General features: G+C 37.9%; 1 protein-coding gene and 1 long non-coding RNA gene across 7 annotated transcripts; both read left to right on the top strand.

Annotated features, from left to right (window-relative positions):
• Positions 1-1,432: 1,432 nt before the first annotated feature.
• On the top strand, positions 1,433-20,931 carry HUWE1 (HECT, UBA and WWE domain containing E3 ubiquitin protein ligase 1). 6 transcript variants are annotated; one of them, XM_066391275.1, is made up of 29 exons: positions 1,433-1,719; positions 2,176-2,468; positions 5,252-5,491; positions 5,549-5,818; positions 5,874-6,145; positions 6,193-6,652; positions 6,702-7,016; positions 7,066-7,284; positions 7,342-8,389; positions 8,787-8,920; positions 8,974-9,264; positions 9,348-12,404; positions 12,463-12,910; positions 12,973-12,984; positions 13,052-13,225; positions 13,290-13,964; positions 14,023-14,187; positions 14,244-14,332; positions 14,387-14,786; positions 14,840-15,085; positions 15,138-15,331; positions 15,386-15,649; positions 16,114-17,470; positions 17,532-18,272; positions 18,344-18,532; positions 18,588-18,909; positions 18,957-19,122; positions 19,177-19,367; positions 20,187-20,931. In XM_066391275.1, exons 2-29 carry the CDS (start codon positions 2,208-2,210, stop codon positions 20,287-20,289), a joined length of 12,303 nt encoding a protein of 4,100 aa, XP_066247372.1. In that variant the 5' UTR covers positions 1,433-1,719; positions 2,176-2,207; the 3' UTR covers positions 20,290-20,931. The 6 variants fall into 6 exon arrangements, with proteins under 6 accessions (XP_066247372.1, XP_066247370.1, XP_066247366.1 ...); XM_066391273.1 differs by having other exon boundaries at positions 6,211-6,652; positions 14,244-14,786; XM_066391269.1 differs by having other exon boundaries at positions 14,244-14,786.
• On the top strand, positions 3,045-4,015 carry LOC136409637 (uncharacterized). The gene is made up of 3 exons (XR_010752187.1): positions 3,045-3,266; positions 3,359-3,437; positions 3,496-4,015. It is a non-coding gene; the product is annotated as an uncharacterized lncRNA (long non-coding RNA).
• Positions 20,932-21,422: the final 491 nt, after the last annotated feature.

Below are 21,422 nucleotides of genomic sequence, written 5' to 3'. Positions count from 1 at the left end.
TACAGATCGAACTATCCATAACATAGAAGGCTGTAATTTTTTGCACAATTTAGCTAATTTCTTGTGATTCCAATGAGATATTTTCCCACCCCCACCAATAGCAGCCACAATCGTCATTGCAAGTTGAGTTGTTTGAGTTCAGTTTAGTCAGAACATACTTCAGTGCTTCAATCAATTCGATTTGTCCATACCTTAATAAGAAAGTAGCAAAATGAAGTTTGAATACAAGAAAACGGTCCCCTTCGAAGAGAGGAGGGCTGCTGCACAAAAAATTAGAAAAAAGCACCCAGAGATAATTCCAATTATTCTGGAGAAGGTCTCCAATTCACAACTGAAGAACGTGGAGAAAAATAAATACCTAGTTAGAGGGGATGCGACTATGAGCCATTTTTACTTATTTATCAGGGAAAGGATCAATTTGACTCCTGAAAAAGCCCTTTTCTGCTTTGTCAATAACACAATTCCGCCAGCAACAGCCACCATGATGGAAATCTTCGAGAAGCACCACGATGAAGACATGTTTTTGTATCTCGCTTATACCGACGAAAATGTATTTGGAAATTAGTATTTTTGTCTCTGTTTGTATTTAAATTGTTTCATTTGACGCTAGACTGATGTTTGTGATATTTCGTCTTTTGTTATCTATTGTAATTGTACAGTAACTACATCTGTATAAGTTTGATTTGATATACTATAATGGGGCGCTTATTTCATGTCAAAATAAAGTTTAAGTAAGATTGGACGTTTTTCATTGACTTTGTGCACCTAAGAGAAGTTTGGGTTATGCACAATTTGGCATGATTCGAAGTAGAATATTCTACATTGTTTTTGATTTAAGCTCCTCGTCCTTAACGTTGCACAAAAAGCAACGTTGTCAATCGTTCACCTCTATATTCCCGCCCAGAAAAAGATTTGATATAATGTAAATCATAACTGAGGTATTACCACTGTACTTGTCAGGTCAAGGAATTAGATCATTTATTTTGTTGAAAATTGAAGTTTTTTTCTACGAAGTTCGTAACAAAATTAGCATAAAACTTTAACAAACCACAAAAGTTTAATCTTTTTTACCGATGGGATTCAATGATTCATACCTTCTAAGCAACCTGACACACACTTCAACCCACAAACTATTTCACTTACAACTAAATATATAATTTCGCAATAAGGTGTTTGTCGGTATTCTGGATATACACTCAGCTCCATTGAAAAATCTGAAAGAATTTGATTGATCTTGAATAATAAACAATTGAAAATCAGAAGAAATTTTGCATTTATTTAGAGTTTTCCTTTCCCCTATAGTTTTGGTTGCTGTGGACAAGTGGCGAATTCGTTTCACCCCTGGGGTAGAAAAGTATGAGTTGGCTAAATCATTTGAAAGTGTTGATCAGCACACATCAGTGTCACTGCTGTCACTTCAACAAAAAGAGACGTCATTTGTGGTGCGTCTAATCAAACGTCATTTTATATTTTTTTGTCCATCAAAATTTTAAGAAAAAACATTGGAATTCAAGTTTTTTGTAATGTAGATAGAGTAAAATAATTTCGTTTAAAGACTGTTAAAGTGTTGGTAAATCGTTGTATGAATTGTATTAGTGGCCACGTGGTGAAGAAACTCTGGACTCAATTTAGTGCCCCTACCGTTAAGGCCATTGTTCTAGAAAGAAAAAAAAAAGTCGCAATTACCGCAAGTGCTTTTCGTAGATGATGCTGTAAAAGGTATTGATGCATTATTAAAGCACAAAAAATCCATATATGAAAGTTTGCAAAATAACATTGATGAAACGGATTTTTTGTGTTGTCATTCCGTTTCAATATGGCCGATAGATAGAGCGTACCTATGAAATTGTGCAATTTTCTGGCCACATTGACTTCGGCCGCAGTTTTATAAATACAAAGTTCGGTGTAAGTGCTTCAAAAAATTATGCATCACATTTAGTAAAAAAATTATCCAAAACTCATCACAACCTATTTTACCATACATAAAATGTAGCTGTAATACACAATAAAGTTGGACTTATTTCACATGTTACTTCCATCATGACCTCTAGGGTTAAAACAATATTTACTCAATGAAAATATGTCAAAACGGGTTTTTTACCCACTGCCATTTGATCCTCCTCATTATTTGACCCTTCTAAATAAAACATATCATAAGTCCAAAAACATTTTCAGTTCAAGGAACATGTGGTATTAAAGCCACTAAAATGAAGATCGACAGGTCAAGGGTGCGTAAAAGCACTTCGGATGTGCCTATTGAATGTATTCACCTTATCGAAAGATTACAACAATGCACTTCTACTGAGTTACTGGAGGAACTGTCCACAATTACCTCATGGACTTATGGGAAATGTGAATTACTCCATTGGGCCACAGTTTTAGACATATTCGATAAGATCTTGGGGCAAGCTGCTGAAAAAAGTGAAGACAATAAATGGGCTTTAAAATGTGATAGCTATTCTGGAAAGGTAAGTGACAAAAAAATTTTAATAATAATAAAAGGAAATTTGCCAGTGTTTTGATTTTATGTTAGCTTTCAGAAAATAATACTTTAGATTTTTGGCTATTAGCCTACAAGTGGCAGTAAAAATTCGTAATTCAACTGGCTACATGTTAGAGTTGGCACAGTGACAAAAACAAAAGCAACTTTTGCAGGACACCAATTGATATAAAAATAAATAATACTGTTTTCTAGATAGACTACAGATTAGGCAACATACATTTGAAAATCAAATTGGTGGAACTATCAATAAGCATTAAAATCAATATAAGAAACTTTCCCAATTAAAATTTCCTTTTTTACTTCCTTTAAAGAGGACTGCATTAAAGACAGAGAAATTAAAGAGAAATTTTCGAATTTTTTATAGTGAAATAGATATTTACAATTTGTAATAATTATCTGTCAAAGTCATACTATAAAATTTGATTGGAATTGTATCAGTTTTTCTAAGATAAAATTAAACAACAGAAATGGTGTTTAAAACTTATTTCAGTAATGTTACCTCATTTATTCTATTTATTTAATTTACAATAGAGAACCAAGTGACATATCCCTTACTTTATTATTTCAAAATGCTGTAATTATTAGTTTTGTGCATTTATTTGTTTACATAACATTAGATTTTAAAAACTACAGATCTTGTTTATTAGCAACTGTGTTCAGTAATTATGGATAAATCCAATTTTCCCCCAAAAAAAGTGAGTAAAAACTCATGAAGTCAAATTTAATATTGACTTTTGACCAAGAATAACCCGGATCACAGGAGGTAAGTAAATAAGGAGTAACAACTTTTAACTTATGGAGAGTTTTAACATTACTTAAAAAATTTCTGAATTGTATTTTTAGAATTTTTTTTAGGTAAACTCTTACTTTTAAAATTAGTTGGAAGGCTTGGTATGAGGACTCTATTAGACCCAATGGAGAATTATGCTATAAGGTAAAATACTTTACTTAGAATTTAAAATACTTAAAAAAACAATAATTTTTGGTTTTAGGTTAAATCTTGTAACTGTATAGAAGTTACTACAATATTTTGTAGCCTGCCTGCTGTTGATAACATAGTAGTAATGAATATTTTCAACAATTTTCTACAGACGAACAGTACAAATTTAATGCAAGAAATTGAAAGTGAAAGAGAAAATTTTCTTGACGTTTGTGAAACATAATACAAGGCAATACTGATGAAAAATCACAAGTGCCAAGGTATAAGCTATTGAAGAAGACCTAATGCCTAAGGAGCAATATCATGAAACTATCAAAGACAATAAGCAACATGAGACTACTAAAAATGGATTAGAAAAATATATTTAAGAATGAAAGATATTTCTGAATGAGAAGAAAGAGACAATAATTCTGGAGAAAATGTCAATACAAACAATAGAAGTTGAAGTGAAAGGAAGGCTAAAAATAGGACATAAAAGAATTTATTGTATATACATAAGTTTGAGGAGTCATCAACGCTTTGGTTTCAAATTAAGCAAATATATTTTTACTCAAAAAGGAAAATGGGTAAAATCAAGCAATTTATATCATAAGATTATCTGTAATGAAAAAGTTTTTTTGTTTAAAAGGAAAAATAAATTGAAAATGTTCTGGTATTTTTTTGAGTTTTTCTCAAAATGCCTTTTTCCTTGGTGTGAGCTATTCCAGTGAAAAGAGAAAAGAGTAAAAATTTGCCTCAAAGGGTAAGAGTAAGAATAACATAGATAGGAAATCAAACTGTGAAGATTAAGACTATTTTATTGATATAAAGAAACAGTCGACCACTATTGTCTCTAATTGCAGAATAAAGTTAAATCACTGTTTGATGCTTTAAAGAAAGCAAGTTGTCTGATACATGCTATAAAATAAGAAAGCATTGATTGCTAGCTCGTCAATTACTGTTTTTATAGTTAAGGTAGTTTGCAGAGTTAGAAGAATGTGACCTTATAATTGTAAGACTTGGTGAAAAGCACCTAAATAATTAACAACAGTATTCAACCAAAACTACAAATGAGCCTCCATGGAAATTTGAGCAAGATTTATATTGTTTCCCCGTCATTGATTAAAATAAAGCGAACGGATCCCTCATCTGGGAACAGAATCTTATCCCACAGAAGGAACATGTATGAGTTCAATTCAATATCTCTACTTTTCTTCCATTTTATCCTAGTACTTTTTCCAATTCACATCTTATTAGAAGTTCAACCCTGATTTGATAGTATTTGCAACAGGATTCTTTACTTTGAAAGTTAAAATTGTTCCTTTTTTTGTTTCTTGTACTGTTACATTGTAAGACTCAAATTGGTTCTACATGTAAAGGCATCTCAGATACCATAAGAGATAGAGAGTTAGTTAAATGGAGAAAGTTTTAGATAATTTTATGAGAAACTCATACCTGGCTTAAAAATAGATTTAGGTTTTACCGTTTTTAAGTCAAGCCAAAAGTGATTTTAAAGATAAAATCTCTCATGGTAACTTTGCAAATGATTATAGATACCATTTTGAAATTTTAAATATTCACAAGGCACCTAAAACCTCTTTTTTATAAGAATAAATTTAATGGAAAAACGATAAAACCTAAAGCAATTTTTAAACCAGGTAAGAATTTCTTATAAAAATTTAAAACATTCTCCATTTAACCTATTCTGTATCTGTAGATGAAATCCTCATACATGTAGAATCAATTTGGGACCAAGAATTTAGTCATTTATTACCTTTAGCCTATTAATATAAATAATATTTTAGTAATAAATTCGATTTTTTTTTCAGGACAAACTGTTACTAATATGTATTCTGAGGTTTACAAGTTTACTGATAGAGCACTCATTTTCGCGACACCTTTACAATTCAATGGAACATCTTTTGGTTTTACTGACATCCAACGAAATGAACGTTGTTCTGGAAGTCTTAAATTTGTTGTACATGTTTTCAAAGCGGAGTAATTTCATTACACGTCTTAAGACTGAAGAGAAGGAGTGTTTATTGTCTCGACTTCAATATTTAGCAGAGGTATGTTGTGCTTAATTTGACTAGTTTTTGGTTGTATTGATTAAATTTGCATTGTAGAACTGGGGTGGTAAAGAAAACGGGTTTGGCTTGGCTGATTGTTGTCATCCTCATAGAGGTATGCCTATCTCAGCCAGTACATTACATGTAGAGTTTCACCGAGTTGATTCTAAAACTCCAAAACCTGAGCTCTCTGAACCAAGCTCTTCCAAAGGAGCGAAACAAAACCTGTGCATTATTCACATTGAACATATTGATAAACTAAATAAAACACCAGCCGAAATTATGAAATCCCTTACTACCATGTATGACATCCCCCCTGAAAAGGAGGTGTGTATTTTAATTTCCGCCTAGAGTTTTAAAATTATGGGAGCGACCATTTCAGATGTGGCTTTTTACCCATGTGCGATTAGCAACCCATTTTGCTAATTACGAGAAAAGGCTGAAATGTGTCCAAGCCAGACTTCAAGCACTGTCAGTACTCGTTTATTCCAGTGCCATACAAGACTCTCCCTCAAATCTTTTGTATAATGGCATACTAGAAGAATTAGTGGAGGTTGTGGAACTAAACGATCCTCAATTAACTGATATAAGATGTGCAGCTTTAAGAAGTTTGACTGCTATTATTCACTTAGATAGGAATCCTCAATTCCCCAAGTAATTATCATTGTTTTTGAAGAAATTCTAATAGATCTGATGCTTAGATTTCCAATAAATTGTAGTCGAAGACCTGGAGCACGACTAAACAGCATAATAGATGTAACTGGTGCTAGTCAGTATCACGGATTTCTACCTGCACTTGTAAGAAATTGTATCGCTTCGCTCACAAGTCAACAAGATTTTGGGCAAACAGCGTTAAAAAACATGAAACTTCAAGATGAACCTTCATCTGCTGAAGCCAGCGGTGATGTACATATGTCGGGCAGTTCTCCGCCTGCTTCTCAGGGATTCCCTAGCACTTCTGCTAGAGATTTCATGCAAGATCCGTCAGTAGTGCTTACAGAGCCCATTAAGTTCCCGGTTAGCTTAACCACTGCCTTGTTTTCGTTTTTGTATCACCTGGCGAGTTACGACGTGGGAGGTGAGGCTTTGGTCTCTTGCGGAATGATGGAATCTCTACTACAGGTTATTAACTGGCAGGGATCTGAGCTCGACCATATTACAGTAAGCTAAGCAAGAACTTTGTTACAAGATGTAATTGATGTGTTTTTAGTTTGTAACACGGGCTGTCAGGGTTATAGATCTCATAACCAATATTGACATGCAAGCTTTTCAAGCACATGGAGGGTTAACTAGTTTTATCAACCGACTGGACGTGGAGGTCGGCTTTTGTAAAAGCGAGCAAATGTATGTGGTCAAAGCAAATCAAGTGGAACAGAATTTTGAAGATGGCAATGTCCAATTAAGTCCTGAAGAACTTGCTTCCGTGGAACTTGAGTCTATAGATGAAAATACAGGAAAAACTTGCCTGCCCCAAAGAGCTGCCTTACTAAAATCGTTACTAAACTTTTTAAAAAAGGCTTTTCAGGTTAGTTCAAAGCGAGGTGCGCAGTAGTGAGTTAATATAATTTTTGTAGGACTCAGCGTTTGCTGAAAGTATTCGACATTTAATGGAAGGACCACTGCCAAACGCCTTAAAGAATATCATTGCCAATGCAGAATATTATGGTCCTTCTTTATTCCTGCTAGCTACCGACGTAGTAACAGTGTACGTCTACCAAGAACCTGCTTTATTATCCACATTGCAAGATAATGGCCTAACAAATGTAGTCATGCATGCATTGCTGGTGAAAGAGGTTTGTTTCACATACTTAGTAAGATAATTTTTAATAATTCGTTTCTCAACATTTAAGGTGCCTGCTACTAGGGAAGTATTAGGCTCTCTACCCAACGTATTTAGTGCCCTGTGCCTGAATTCACGCGGTCTGGAAGCTTTCGCCAAACACAAGCCATTCGAGAAATTGTTTTACATCCTGCTCTCACCAGGGTATCTACCTGCTATGCGCAGAAGACGTAGTTCTGAACCAGCTGCTGATACTGCTTGTAATCTTGGTAATGCAATGGACGAGTTAATGAGACACCAGCCTAGTCTAAGACAAGACGCCACAGTCGCCATAATAAGCCTTCTAGAGGAGTTAGTTTATGTAGGGACCGATCCAAAGTATGTTTGCTGGAGGCCTCACACTCGAGTTGAGCCCGTTACTACAACACCTGGTCGAACCCCTGCTACTGAAGGTTCATCAGATGAAGAAGAAGAAGAGGAGGAGGAGACATCCACAAGCTCCCAGAATGCAAATGCGCAAGCACAGAATGAAAGTGGATCAACTACTCCGCAACACCATCAACATCCTCCGCTTGGAAGTGAGCGCCAACCGATTGCGATGATTGACTACATCTTGAACACAATGAAGTTTATCGATGCGATTTTGAGTAACAATTCTACTGACGATCACTGCCGTGAGTTTGTTCAGAAGGGGGGGCTAAAGCCGTTGCTCAGGCTTTTGGGTTTGCCAAATTTGCCGGCTGACTGCCCCGTAACTAACACGGCTCAAGCTGTAGCTACAGTCTGCAAGAGTATTTTAAATCTCGCTCACGAACCCTTCATCTTTCAAGAAGGCTTACAACAACTGAGCGAAGTCTTGGATCGATTGAAACCATTGTGTGCTCCCGCAGAAGATTCTAAAACGATGGGTGGTTCTAGATTGTTGATGGAATTAGCCAGTGCAGTAGACCCGTCTGCTGCTTTTAATAACGCCCAAGCTACTCCACTGTTACACGCAATGGGGGCGGCTCATGGATATGTGCTTATGTTTGTGCACGTTTGCCGTACTGGACAGACGGAAATACGCAGCTTGTCTTTACAACATTGGGGCAAGAAAGAAGGAGTCAGAGTTCTAAAAGGTAGGTTTTCTGTATTATAATAGTTGTATATTTTGGGACATTTATTCACTAAGTGAGACTGTTGTGTAACAAATAAGGTTCTAAATACATATGTGCTCTATATTTGTTTCTGTACATTAGGATCGTCAAAACTATAAGAGTTAAGATTAAATTTTAAAGATTTTAGACACGTTTTTACTAATTTTAGATGCATATTCAAATTTAGATGAAAGATTCAAATCAAATATTAAACCCTTGGTTTAATTTTAAATTATAAATTTTAAATGGCGAATTTAATTTATTGTTTAAAATTTTATGTTTATAGAGATTATTTGAAGATGCTCCAGTTGATTAATTGACTTACCGTGTAAAATGGTGATTAGTTAGGGGTTCTAAATACCTATTTCTCTTTTAATAGGCTTAGCAGAATTGTACACAGCTTTAGTTTGGGAAAGTACTCTCCTGTTGGCTTATTGCAGTGATGATTTAATTCCCTCTGAGTGTGACTTCACAAGAGAAAATATTGAAAAGTTAAATCAATTTTTCGACCGAGTAAGTCTTTAGACTGATTTCAGGGAATTTTTCATCAACATAAAATTATTTAGTGTGAAACAACTCAAAACGTAGCCACGGAAGCGTCAAGCCACGCCTCAACAATAGAGGCAATGTCAACCGGAAGTGCTCCGATGGAAGTAGATGGAACCGAGCCTCCAAAACCAGACAGTCGAAATCTCAAATATATCAAGCCTTTGTTGGGAGCATCATCCAGGCTGGGTCGTGCACTTGCCGAATTATTTGGTCTTCTAGTGAAGCTTTGCGTGGGTTCTCCTGCTAGGCAACGTCGAGGCCAGAATATTGTTGCTGCTACTCCTTCTCCGTCCGTCCATGCCAAGAAGGTCAGTAAAATAAAAGCAAACGTATACATTTTATAGTTTCAGTATTATACGACGATTATTTTTATGTCAACAACTTATTTTAGGTGGCATTAGCATTGAACGCACTACTAGCCAAGGGCTTAGACTGTGATTCGCTCCCTCCTTGTCCAACCCCTAAATGTCGTCTCACTTTTCTTATTTGCAGCGTCGGGTTTACAAGCCCTATGTTATTCGACGAGCGCCGTTATCCGTACTATCTTATGCTTAAAAAGTTTGTCAGTATGGGAGGTCAAGCTACCTTCTTTAAGACTTTTAAATGGTCTTTACAGGGCGATGGTGAAGGTCCTAGTGATGTAAACGCTTTACCCGAAGGCACTTTAGGCTTCCTAGATGCTTGGCTTACTTTGTTAGAGAAAATGGTTAATCCGAAAGCTATTTTAGAAAGTCCCCATATTATTTCAAATAGGCCCAATCCGGGCTACAATTTTGATCCCTTGAAATATCTGATTCAGATCCATAGACTTGCCTTTGATAGCATTGAAAGGCTTTGGAAAAATACCCCTATTACTTCTTATGGTCCTCGTATTACTGAGACAGTCTTGACTATTCTAAAGCATATTTATTGGGGAGAAAAAATAATCAAAGATAAGCTGAAACAAGAAGAAACTAGAACCGATCAGGCCAGTTCTAGTAACGGCCCTGTGGGAATTAGAGATTCTGACGATAACTTACGTCAACTAATAGATATGGGATTTTCAAGAGAACATGCCATAGAAGCCCTACTACATTCCAATAATTTGGAACAAGCCACAGACTATTTATTATCTAACCCTCCTAATACTAGAGCCACAGTTGCAAATATGGACGTAGAAGCTACAGAAGATGATCAAGTGATGCAGGCTATTGCCATTTCACTAGGTTGTAACACCACTCTGGATAATCCACATGCGACTGTGGATGAGCTGCGTGCTTTATTAGATGAATTTACCAAAACCGCCCTAAACATGTGCCTGGAACTATTAAACAAAATGCCGGAGTTGGTTCACAAGACTTGCGAATTGTTGGTTACCATCATGAAGCGAAATGGTCCGGAATACAGGGATGATTTGTTAAAGTCCGTAGTGAGGAGCATCCAAGAAAATGCTACTATTATAGCTAGGACTACTTTGAATCTAGCTACCAAGGCGCTTTACGACGCTATGGTGGAACTGGATGCGTCAAAGCGTCTGGCCAATTACACCCATCTTTTCATATTATTCTATGAAGTGGCGTCGTACTATGAGATGAAACTGCCGTTAATGGCTATTTACGGAACTCCTTTAGTAGATTTGTTGATTAAGATAGTGCGATGGGCAGCCGTTTGTATGAGCAAGCATAGTAGAACATATCCAGACATTGCGGAGCCTAAATGGTTAGCTCCTTGTTTACTACTCATTGACGCCTATTCAAAAGTAGCGAATCGCACTGATCGCAAGTGCAAAATGCATATAAGCACTAATAGAGTATGGAGATGGTATGATCTTGTTACCGGTAGGTGGACATATTACTCCATTGCTAACAACAGAATTATAAACGATGCCTATTGGTCAGGAGAACAAAGTGTTAGAGTTACTTGTGGACGTAAAAGATATACCATAACCTTTCCTAACATGTTGCAAATGAACGATGAAACTGGCAATAATCGACCTATAGCTATGACTCTGTTGACATTGACGCATCCAAGTTGTACAAATATTAACGAAGACCCTACGGTAGACCCGCTTTTTGCAGAGCTTACGGCCAAAGAGCGCGCTCGGTGCATGCCTGTTCCTCCACTATCTAATTACCACATTAAAATGGTGTTGCAGTGTTGTGTTGGTCTGCTACATTTGCCCTTAAGCAGAGATCTTTTGCATTCAATCTTGCAAGTTTGTGTTAGGTTCACCAGAGATTTCGAAATGGCCAAATTGTTTGTTGCTGCTGGTGGTATAAAGTGCCTGCTGGGCTTCAGATACATCTCCGATTTTGGAGGATTTGGAGTGCTTGCTACCATTTTAATTAGGCATGCTTTAGAGGAACCAAATACTCTCACTTATGCCATGGAGAAAGTTATTAGAGGAAGAGCTTTGGGTACTATTCCGCCCCCTTACAGAGACTTAGTCTATTTGTCAAGGCAATTAGGAGCCGCAGTAACGCGAGATCCGGACGTATTTTACGAAGTAGCGAAAAATATTTTGAGGGTGGATATTTCTGCGACTAAACCTGGAGATGCTCTTGATGCAGCTTTTCCTCTTAAAGTGGAACCTACAGCAAGAAGCAAGGCTCCCCCCTTGGAAGAGATCGTGTCCGTTCAAGTTGTTTACCAGTTACTCGACTGTCTTGTGAGACCATTGGCAGTTAAGTTAAGAGAGGAAGCGGGAGATGAAAAGACACCTACTGAACCCGTTACTGAAACGCCCCTCTCTGCCGGGCCCTCTACTTCACAGAATACTTCAGAAAATAAAAAAGACCGCTCGAAAAGTGCTCCCACAACTAGTGAGAAGAAAGACGATAAAGGAATCTTGAGACCGATGTTACCGAAATCAGTCATATTGAAAATCTTAGCTGATGCAGTGGTTTCTTATGGACCTATAGCTAAGCTTGTAACCGAATATACTTACAGTCCTAGCTGTCCCGGCTGTGGAGAAATTATTAAGGAGAATACTTCAGCTTTGGCGTTTATTTTTGATAAAATTCTCCCAGAAACACAAAACATATCTGACTCAGATTGTTCTACGATGTGTAGAATGCTAATAGCTGCATTGGCGTCTGCCAACCATTCTCCAGAAGCCCAACTTTTACTTGTGAGTGAGGTTAAAGCAGCTTTAAGCAGAGCTCTAGCGTTACCAGAAAGCTCTGAAAAGCATAGTCAAATTCAGCACATCTGTAGCATTATTTCGACCATGATTGACAATTGTCCCATGCCACCTAGAGGAACCAGCAATGTCGCCCCTGTTAATAATATTATCAAGATGATGATCCGACGAGGGCTTTTTAGTGATTTAGCCAAAATTCCTCATTTCCTTGATTTATCTTCCCCACACACCTCGTTCACTGCGAACGCAGTATTGAAACCACTGGAATCGCTTTCAAGGACTATTAATCAACCAGGGCCTACCACAACTACTGCTAAAGGAAGAAAGGTGCCTTTCTAGCCTATTTTTTTATAACTGTAATATGAAATATTTGTGTTATGCCTAGTCGAGTTCAGCCGGAACTGAGGACGCCTCTTCCGGAACTAATATTCAAACTGAGCCTACCCGATTGGAAGAAGAAGATGCAGACAATGCTGAGGACTCACAATCTGAAGTAGCTACTGAACGAACCGAGGGTGAACGTGAACATGTCAGATTAGAGGAAATTATGGAGCAGATTTTAGATGGAGCGACTGAACGAGTCCGTAGCTCCACTATGGAAATTGATGACGTCGGAGGATTAGGAGGTTACGATCCTATTGATGTAGAACCCACGGAAGAATTAATGAGCACCGATTCCGGAGAATCCGACTCTAATCCTTCAGATGATAATGATGAAGACGGAAATAACGATGATGATAATGGGGTAGATGTCAATATGGATGATAATGATGATAATGACGATAATAATTATGAGGATGATGACAATAACGATGGTGAGCGTCGTGGTAGAGGTGAGTTTATTGTTATTGCTTGATTTTGTAGTTTAATGGTTATTTGTGTTTAATGTTGCCAGGGCGTCTCAGAGGTGCGTTGTTTAATGATTGCTTGATTTAATTACTTTAAATTGTGTTTTTAATTGCATTACTCAACAGACTCAGAACTTCTGGAAGATACTGGCTTATTCAGAGTGGCTACGAACGATAGAGATGAAGACGTCTTGATGATCCATTATGAGGGAGAGAACGAAACTCCTTTGCCTAGAATGATTAGATGGAATGAAAATGGCTACACAGTGCCCATGTTGGATGACAACTCTGGAGATCATGGTATATTATTTATACAGGATTATAAATATATGTATATTTGTATTTATACATTAATTGTTCTTAGTAATCATCCATCCCTTATTATTGTCACGAAATGGAGGCGATGCAAGTCAAAACACCGTAGCCAGAAATCAGCGTACCAACAGACCTCGACGCTACCAGTATTTGTTTAATCCAAGGAACTCTAATCCGCCTGTGATACTTCAGAGGTTACTGGGGACACATGATCCTCATGCTATGGCAAACATGATGACTGCTAACAATATCTTGGCTGCTCCCTCGGACATCACCAGAGAGCAGGCGAGGGTGGTCATCATGGACAATTTGGGAATAATCCCTCCTAACGAGGAGCAAATAGATTTCGTTGACCAATCAGGATATTTGTTTGGACCCAGTTTGGCAGCCACACTGAGTCATGTGCCTCCAGTAGTTCACTGGTGGAATATGGAATCAAAGCTTCTTGATTTGGAATCTGTGTTCGACTGCACCTCCTGGATTTGCAACCGCTTAATGCCCATGCTAATAAAACATAGAAATGAGGAATTGAGGCTTAAAAAATCAAAAGAAGAAGAGGAAAAGGCTAAAAGACGAAAACCAAAAGCTGAAACTGTAGAAACCACTGGAGAAAATAAGCCTGACATGTGGCATGACATTGCGAGACCTTTCGATGATTCGGATGATACTCCCGTTTTGTTATTCAACTCTGATGGAGAACTATTGAATGATCCAGTTAATCGAGGTATGTTAATAGTTGTTGTTGACTTTTTTATATTGATTTTCTGCGAATAAATATACAGAACAAGCGGAAAGGACTTCTAATGATCAAACAGCGCCCGTAAGAGGGCAAGAAGGCGGCGGGACTGCAGATAGGGATCCAATGGTTGTGTTGGGAGTGCCAGCGCAGAGAAGTGTGGTCATATACCCAAGCGAATCTAATTCAGGAGACAGCACTACTAATAGAGGTAAATTGTTGTTGCATTAATGATATCTATAGACTAATCATTAACTCCTTTCTCAGTGGAAATCGACGGTGTGCCTATTGAACAGTCCAATACTTCATCAGGCTCCAACATCAGCCAACCTTCAGGTTCTACACAAAACGAAATGGTGGTTTCTCCCTTGCAAGTAAACTTCCGAACTGATTCAAATGCCGTTTCCCAGCCGGACCAAGCCACTATCGCTATCCAAACCCAGTCTAGTAGCGGAGTGCCTACTGAGCGAGCTGAAGATAGCAATAGCAGGGCCGACTCAGAGAATAGCGAAATCGATTATTATTCACCAGAAATGGCCTTGTCTGCGTTCTTCCCTAATCCTAGACGATTGTTCAACCGAGATAATGAAGATCATGACTCTGATGATACACCCAGGTTCCGAGGTAGCCCTGCATCCTTACAGGCCATTTTCGAAGAAACTATTAATCAACATATTGAGGAATTTGCTGCAACTCGAGACAGAGAGCGTGCTCAAGGTGAAGGTACTTCGAGTAGTAGTTCATCTGAACAGCAGAGCCAGGCTGATGAAACTCAAGGACCTACTGAAACAACAGGCGGCACCGGTCAAGGTAGGTTTTGTGTCTTAAGAAGTATGAAGAAAAATCTGTAGTTCATGTTTTAGCTGTCACAGAAACAAGGGAATCTACAGATCCAGTCATTGTAAGTGGACCATCAGCACCCTCAGCGGCTGGTCCCAGCACTGCTCGCGATGACGACGATATCCCGGAAGGCGTTGATCCGTCATTCCTAGAGGCGCTTCCTCCCGAAATTAGACGTGAAGTTCTAGAACAACATAGAATTTTATGTTTGCAGCAGAGACTTGCTGCCAGAACTACGGAAAATGCTACACCTGCTGCTACTGGAGAAAGTAAAGACTGAACTTATTGTGCTAGAAAGTTTCTTTTTACTAACTCAATCAGGTTCTGCCTCGAGTGAAGGACCTCAAGAAGTAAGCCCTGAATTCTTGGCTGCTCTTCCTCCGGCTCTTCAAGAAGAAGTTCTGACCCAGCAGAGATTGGAACAACAAAGACAGGCTGCAGCTAGGGCTCCACCTAACGAACCTGTTGATGCTCAAGCATTTTTTCAAACTTTGCAGCCGTCTTTACGAACTATGGTATGATAGGTTTATTGGTAAGAACTCTAAGCCAGTAAATCGCGATTGTTCCAGATATTGTCAGATATGGAGGACTCTCAGATGTCAGCATTGCCGCCTGAATTGGCGGCCGAAGCGCAGAATCTTCGACGAGATTGGTATGCTCGGAATAGACAACTGGCCCAGGAACGGTTTTTGCAGAGCAACTTGCCAACCATTATCCGACGCACTAGGGGCGATAGACAGGGCAGTAGACCTATAACTTTCCAAAGGGGAGGGTGGAGTCAGTGGAGCCGAGACTTTATTTCCAGTTCCTCTGTACGGAGTGTTACTAGCCAGGTATTTTGAAGAATAAATATTATTTTGTATTCAAGAATATTTATCGTAAGATTTAAATGACTTAATTATGCCGGGTTCTCTGGAAAAAACTTTTGACTCTAGCACATTTCAATGTTTAACAGCGAAGTTTAAATTAGTTAGGGTCAGAAAGTGGTAAAAATTATAATTGAATTTTCCGAGGTAAATTCGATAAAATAATTAATTTTATCAATGCATAATTTTTAAATCCATAATTAGGCTAAGGTGTCTCATTATAAATTCCTCCCCTTAAGACTTTTGTTACAACAAATTTTGCGATCAGTTAGTTTCACAATAATGAAAGTTTCCAGGTTTTAACAAAGCCCAACTCTTTACTTTCCCTTTCCGATTGGTACTATCAATAAAGTTAAAAACCCGGAACCCTGAAGATTTCAAAGCTCGGCTCGAAAATTTATTTTTCACAAACAATATTTTTTTTTTTTCAGATGAGAATTCGAGGTCGCCAGTTATTAGATCACGAAGGCATAGCTTGTTTATTGATTTTGCTTTTTACTGACGACCCACATCTCAACAAATTACGTCTTCACAGAGTGATACGGAACTTATGCTACCACGCACCTACTCGGGAGTGGATAATAAACGCACTTTTGGCCATTATCGATAAGAGTGTGAATGCTAAAGATGATCTTACATGCAGACCGTTAAGGAGAATACCCCGAGCGGGACCCTTGACTAGTAAATTACAGACTGATACTAAACATTTAAATACCGGCGGACACTGGTTAACAATCCGCATGGAAGCTGCATTAGGTTGTGCTGCCAATGTTTTTATCGTAAACAAAAGCGTTGGTAAAAAAGTAGAACGACTGAGTGGTTGTCAAGTTATTGGAGTTCATCCCCAAGCAGCTCCTGTAGTTTGCCGAAATACCTTAGATTTATTTACGGCTTTAGCCAAAGCCTTCCCCTCTTGCCTTTTACCTGTGAAGCTTTTTAGAGATGACGCTATGGAACGTAATCCAATTACCCCTGTTAAGTTGAACGCCCCTGGCCAGCCAGACTTCTGGGATATTCTGTTGAAGTTAGATTCGGCTGGAGCCAAAAAAGGAAAGAGCATTGCCAAGCCCTCGGTCAATTCAACCACAACTGAAAATGACAACCTGATTTTCGACAATACCGTTTTTGGAAGATTACTGAATATGCTAGGGTCGCCAGTTGTACATATAAACACTCAGTTAACAGATAATTTGCTTAAACTGCTTTCTGTGACCACCTCTGGAATGCCCGAGTTGGTTAAACCCCAAAGAATGAAGAAAGGAGGAGTGTTCCATCCAACTACTGAGTATAGCGATGAATCGCCGGTAACTGCCTTGGCCACTGCTGTCAATGTGATCACATATAAGAATTGCTCGGAAGAAGGATTAGAATTTATAACTAATCTTCTTTTGAATCTCGCTAGCGCCTCACTCGATATGAGTTTCATGATCTTGAACCTTTTACTAAATGGTGGGAAGGAAATGGGTTTAATTGTAGAGGAACAAATACAGAGCATGCATCAAGACCTTCGAGACTTTTTGTACATGTTAAAGAAGAAAGAGGATAAAGAGAAGGATAAAGAAAAAGAGAAGGAGAGCGGACCTTCCACTTCGAAAGGAGTTATCTACAATAGGTTTACTAATGAGCAGGTTATTATAACTGCTTCGACTAAGGTTAAGGCCGCTTGTGAACTTCAGTTGCCTGCCATGGTGCCTTTAACTACAAAATGTTCAAGCCAAATATATTTCTTGAGAGTATTAAGAGTCATAGTCCAAATAAGGAATTCTATTAAGAACACTATAAAGCGCAGTAAGTACTTTTATTTTAAAAATCTATAAACGGTAACGTTAACTGTTTAATTTCTCTCTAGATTGTATTGATGCAGAACTGTCAGCCCTAAGCGAGCAATTAAGACCTCTAGAAAGCCTTTGGGATACTCTTAGTCATTGTCTTTTGGAACTAGAACACGCGCCAGACCATCACGCGGTTTTAGTCTTACAACCAGCTGTAGAAGCATTTTTCTTAGTCCATTCTCCCCAACAAGGAGCCTTTTTTGTTAGCAATAGCGAAAAGGACGAATTGTCACTTAGCAGTACTTCCGCCCAAATTACCACAAACCCACAACAAAACCCTGCATCTGGATCGGAGTCACGGAGCGACATTGCGGATGCAGGTCCCAGTGAAGGAGCTGCGGACTTCCACCCCTCAGGAGAAACTTCAACCGGAGTTTCCTCCATCCCAGAAGACGGTTCACGTGCAAGTTTCGACTTTGAACATCGCCACGCTGAGCCACGGCATATTACACCAGAACAACAGAAATTTCTGGCCTTCGCGGAGAAACATCGAACGGTGCTCAATCAGATACTCAGGCAGAGCACCGCTCATTTGGCAGACGGGCCCTTTGCAGTGCTGGTTGACCACACCAGGATATTAGATTTCGATATCAAAAGACGATACTTTAGAACTGAGTTGGAGAGAATGGATCATGGAATCCGTAGGGAAGAGACTGCCGTTCATGTAAGGCGCAGTAACGTGTTCGAAGATTCATTCAGGGAATTGTTTAGAAGAGCTCCTGAAGAATGGAAAAATAGATTTTATATTGTTTTTGAGGGTAGGTTTTGTTAAAGTTCAACGAAGGTTTGAAAGGGTATATATTTTTTATTAACCTTTGCCTTGTTGCAGAGGAGGAAGGTCAAGATGCAGGTGGCTTGTTGAGGGAGTGGTACGTGATAATATCCAGAGACATTTTTAATCCCATGTACGCCTTGTTCACGGTTTCTCCAGGAGATCGTGTGACATACATGATCAACTCTGCCAGTCATTATAATTCTAATCATTTATGTTACTACAAGTTTGTAGGAAGAGTTATCGGTGAGTTTAAATTAAAAATATATGATTTTTTGTATATATTTTTTTCTATTTTCAGCCAAAGCGATCTATGACAACAAGTTGCTGGAATGCTACTTTACTAGATCTTTCTATAAACACATCCTGGGGATTCCAGTTAAATATACCGACATGGAGAGTGAAGACTACAGTTTCTACAGAGGCCTTGTATACTTGATGGAGAACAACATTAATAATTTAGGACTTGATTTGACCTTCAGTACTGAAATTAGCGAATTTGGGGTCACTGAAACTAGAGACTTAATACCCAATGGTAGACACTTTCCTGTTACCGAGGAAAACAAAATGGAATACGTGCGTCTGGTTTGCCAAATGAAAATGACTGGAGCGATCAAACAACAGTAAGTCCCTTTTTTGTATTAATATTATTTAACTCCTATTTTTACAGGTTAACAGCATTCTTAGAGGGTTTCTATGACATAATACCTATGCGTCTGATTTCGATATTCAACGAACAAGAGCTGGAACTACTTATTTCCGGACTTCCCAACGTGGATATTGATGATCTTAAGGCAAATACAGAATACCACAAGTACCAGTCCAACTCTCTTCAGGTATATACAAACGCCAACAAAACATGTAATTACGACTTGTTTTTCTTATTGCAGATTCAATGGTTCTGGCGTGCCTTAAGGTCATTCGATCAAGCCGATCGAGCAAAGTTCCTTCAATTCGTTACAGGTACTTCAAAAGTGCCTTTACAAGGTTTTGGTGCCCTCGAAGGTATGAATGGTGTACAGAAATTCCAAATTCACAGGGATGATCGATCTACTGATCGTTTGCCGTCCGCACATACCTGGTAAGTAACTGAGCTAACCTTGAACAGGTTATTGTGTATTTGGTAGCTGTACAGGAATGTTCAGAAATAATACATAAAATTAAAATTAATATTTCCTATAATGGTAAAAAAACTAAAATATGTGAGAAGATTTAATTTTGGTTTGTTTGCAAAAGCAAGTGGTTCGTATTGGGCCTTTCTGAAAAGTTGCTGAAATATTGGGTCTACTCTGCTGGTTTAAAAACGAGTGATGAATAGATGTATGGTAAATTATCGTCAGTGTTATGCTCTTCACTTCATATTTTTATTTTTCGACGTGGAATTTGTGTATAAAGTTTAGACGTTCTCTTTCTCGATACTTGATATTAATGAATTAATGAGAAGCAAGAGGCCCGAAAGTGGCTCTACGATAAAAACATAGGCCAGGGTGTTGAGCCCGTTCCGTGCCCACTAAGTGTGAATTTATATTAATCTCGTTGACTTGTTCTATTGGAGTGTAACTGCTTGATTGCCTTGTGTTGAATATCCCAAATAGTTCAGGCACCTATCAAAGTCGAATATTCTGCCAGCACGTGCCCAGATGTCTTATCGTCTTCGACCCAACTTCTGCACTCGAAGGTATTCTGTAATTACCTCTTGAAATTCAAGTCTAAAATACCCTCACTCGCTCATATGACAGGTGAAATTAGGCCTGAGCACTAAAACATTTTAAAAATTATCCCTTGAATAAGAAAATAATTTAAGAGGTTTTAAAAATCAAGTTGTATCTTCCATTTTCTTGTTGGTTCAACCCAAAGGGGTTTTGAACTAATTTTTTTTTGACAAAACGTCTTCTTTTAGTTTCAATCAATTGGATTTACCAGTATACGAGACATACGATAAGTTGAGGGCCTACCTGTTGAAAGCTATCCACGAATGTTCTGAAGGTTTTGGCTTCGCTTAAGTAATCCTTTAATGTTGTTTAAGACTGATGTGTTAATTTGTTTATATAATATCATTCTCTAGTGTAATCTTGATGTGTACATAAAATATTTAAAGCGTACGTTACCGGCGGGATTCGAGGGATATAGCTATATCAGATGTAACGTTAACTGTACAGAGAACTTACATATGTAAATTGCATTCTATATTTGAATTTTTATTTTAACTGTGTATTTTAAAAAATGTATATTCAGTTTTTAGTTTAGCGGTTTAATTTGTATTTTGTTATTTGTAAATTCCCACTAGGGTCGCAGGTGTATTTTTGTATTGGGCCCCTAAGGCATTCGAGTGTGATACATTGAATTTGTTTTGTCAGATTCGCTCTTACATACTGTAATAATAGTAGGTAATGATAGAAATGTTTTTTAGTATTTTTTAGCGGTAGTTCACTTGGAGTTAAACAACTATTTAACTCATTTTCTACTCAAAAACAGAGTTGCAACTATTAAAAAGTGAGTTTTGTGCGTACAGAATGGTTTATCAACATTATTTTTTATAATATTACCTATCATCATAATTTACGCGAATTAAACTAAATAAATTCTCTAAGAAAACTGTACCATGGAAATAAATATTTACGTTTCAAATAAAGAATTTGCGTTCCCTCGATATTTATTATTTTCCAAATCTCCAAAAAGCGGGGAAAAACAAATAGCGGAACTTTCGCATGTTCCTATACGTCGCACCGGAACTAAAGTTGTGTTTCCCCTTTTCCGAGCGTTGAAAAAATCTCAATGCTGCTTAAGATAAATATTTCAAACTTAATAGATTTCTGCTCCAGCGACAGATAGGTATCCTTTACAGATATAAAATTCCCAACGAAGTAACCTCGTGGCATTATTGAGTATTTTTTAACCGTATTACCTTGAGCGATCCGCTTCCTTCATCTTCGTGCAGAAAGAATCGCACTCAAGTGCATTTCAGCGTTGACTTATTCATTGCATCTATTTCCTGATTGCGTCACTGCCGGACAAACAAGCATCTCGCCTTGTTGCATGCTTTTTAACAAGTGTTGTATGTATGTTATGCTATTACAGGAGTTCCTTATAAGGATTAAGTCATGTTTGCTTTGGTTATTCGATAACTTTATTCCGA

Source organism: Euwallacea similis, chromosome 6, assembly GCF_039881205.1.
Source record: "Euwallacea similis isolate ESF13 chromosome 6, ESF131.1, whole genome shotgun sequence".
Lineage (NCBI taxonomy): Eukaryota > Metazoa > Arthropoda > Insecta > Coleoptera > Curculionidae > Euwallacea > Euwallacea similis.
This window is presented reverse-complemented; position numbering and strand designations above follow the sequence as displayed.

Coding starts and splice junctions, on each gene's coding strand:
- HUWE1 (XM_066391269.1), top strand. CDS start 2,208: ATGAAGATCGACAGGTCAAGGGTGCGTAAAAGCACTTCGGATGTGCCT. Junction 5,492..5,548: donor GACTTCAATATTTAGCAGAG/GTATGTTGTGCT, acceptor TTTGCATTGTAG/AACTGGGGTGGTAAAGAAAA. Junction 15,650..16,113: donor TACGGAGTGTTACTAGCCAG/GTATTTTGAAGA, acceptor TTTTTTTTTCAG/ATGAGAATTCGAGGTCGCCA.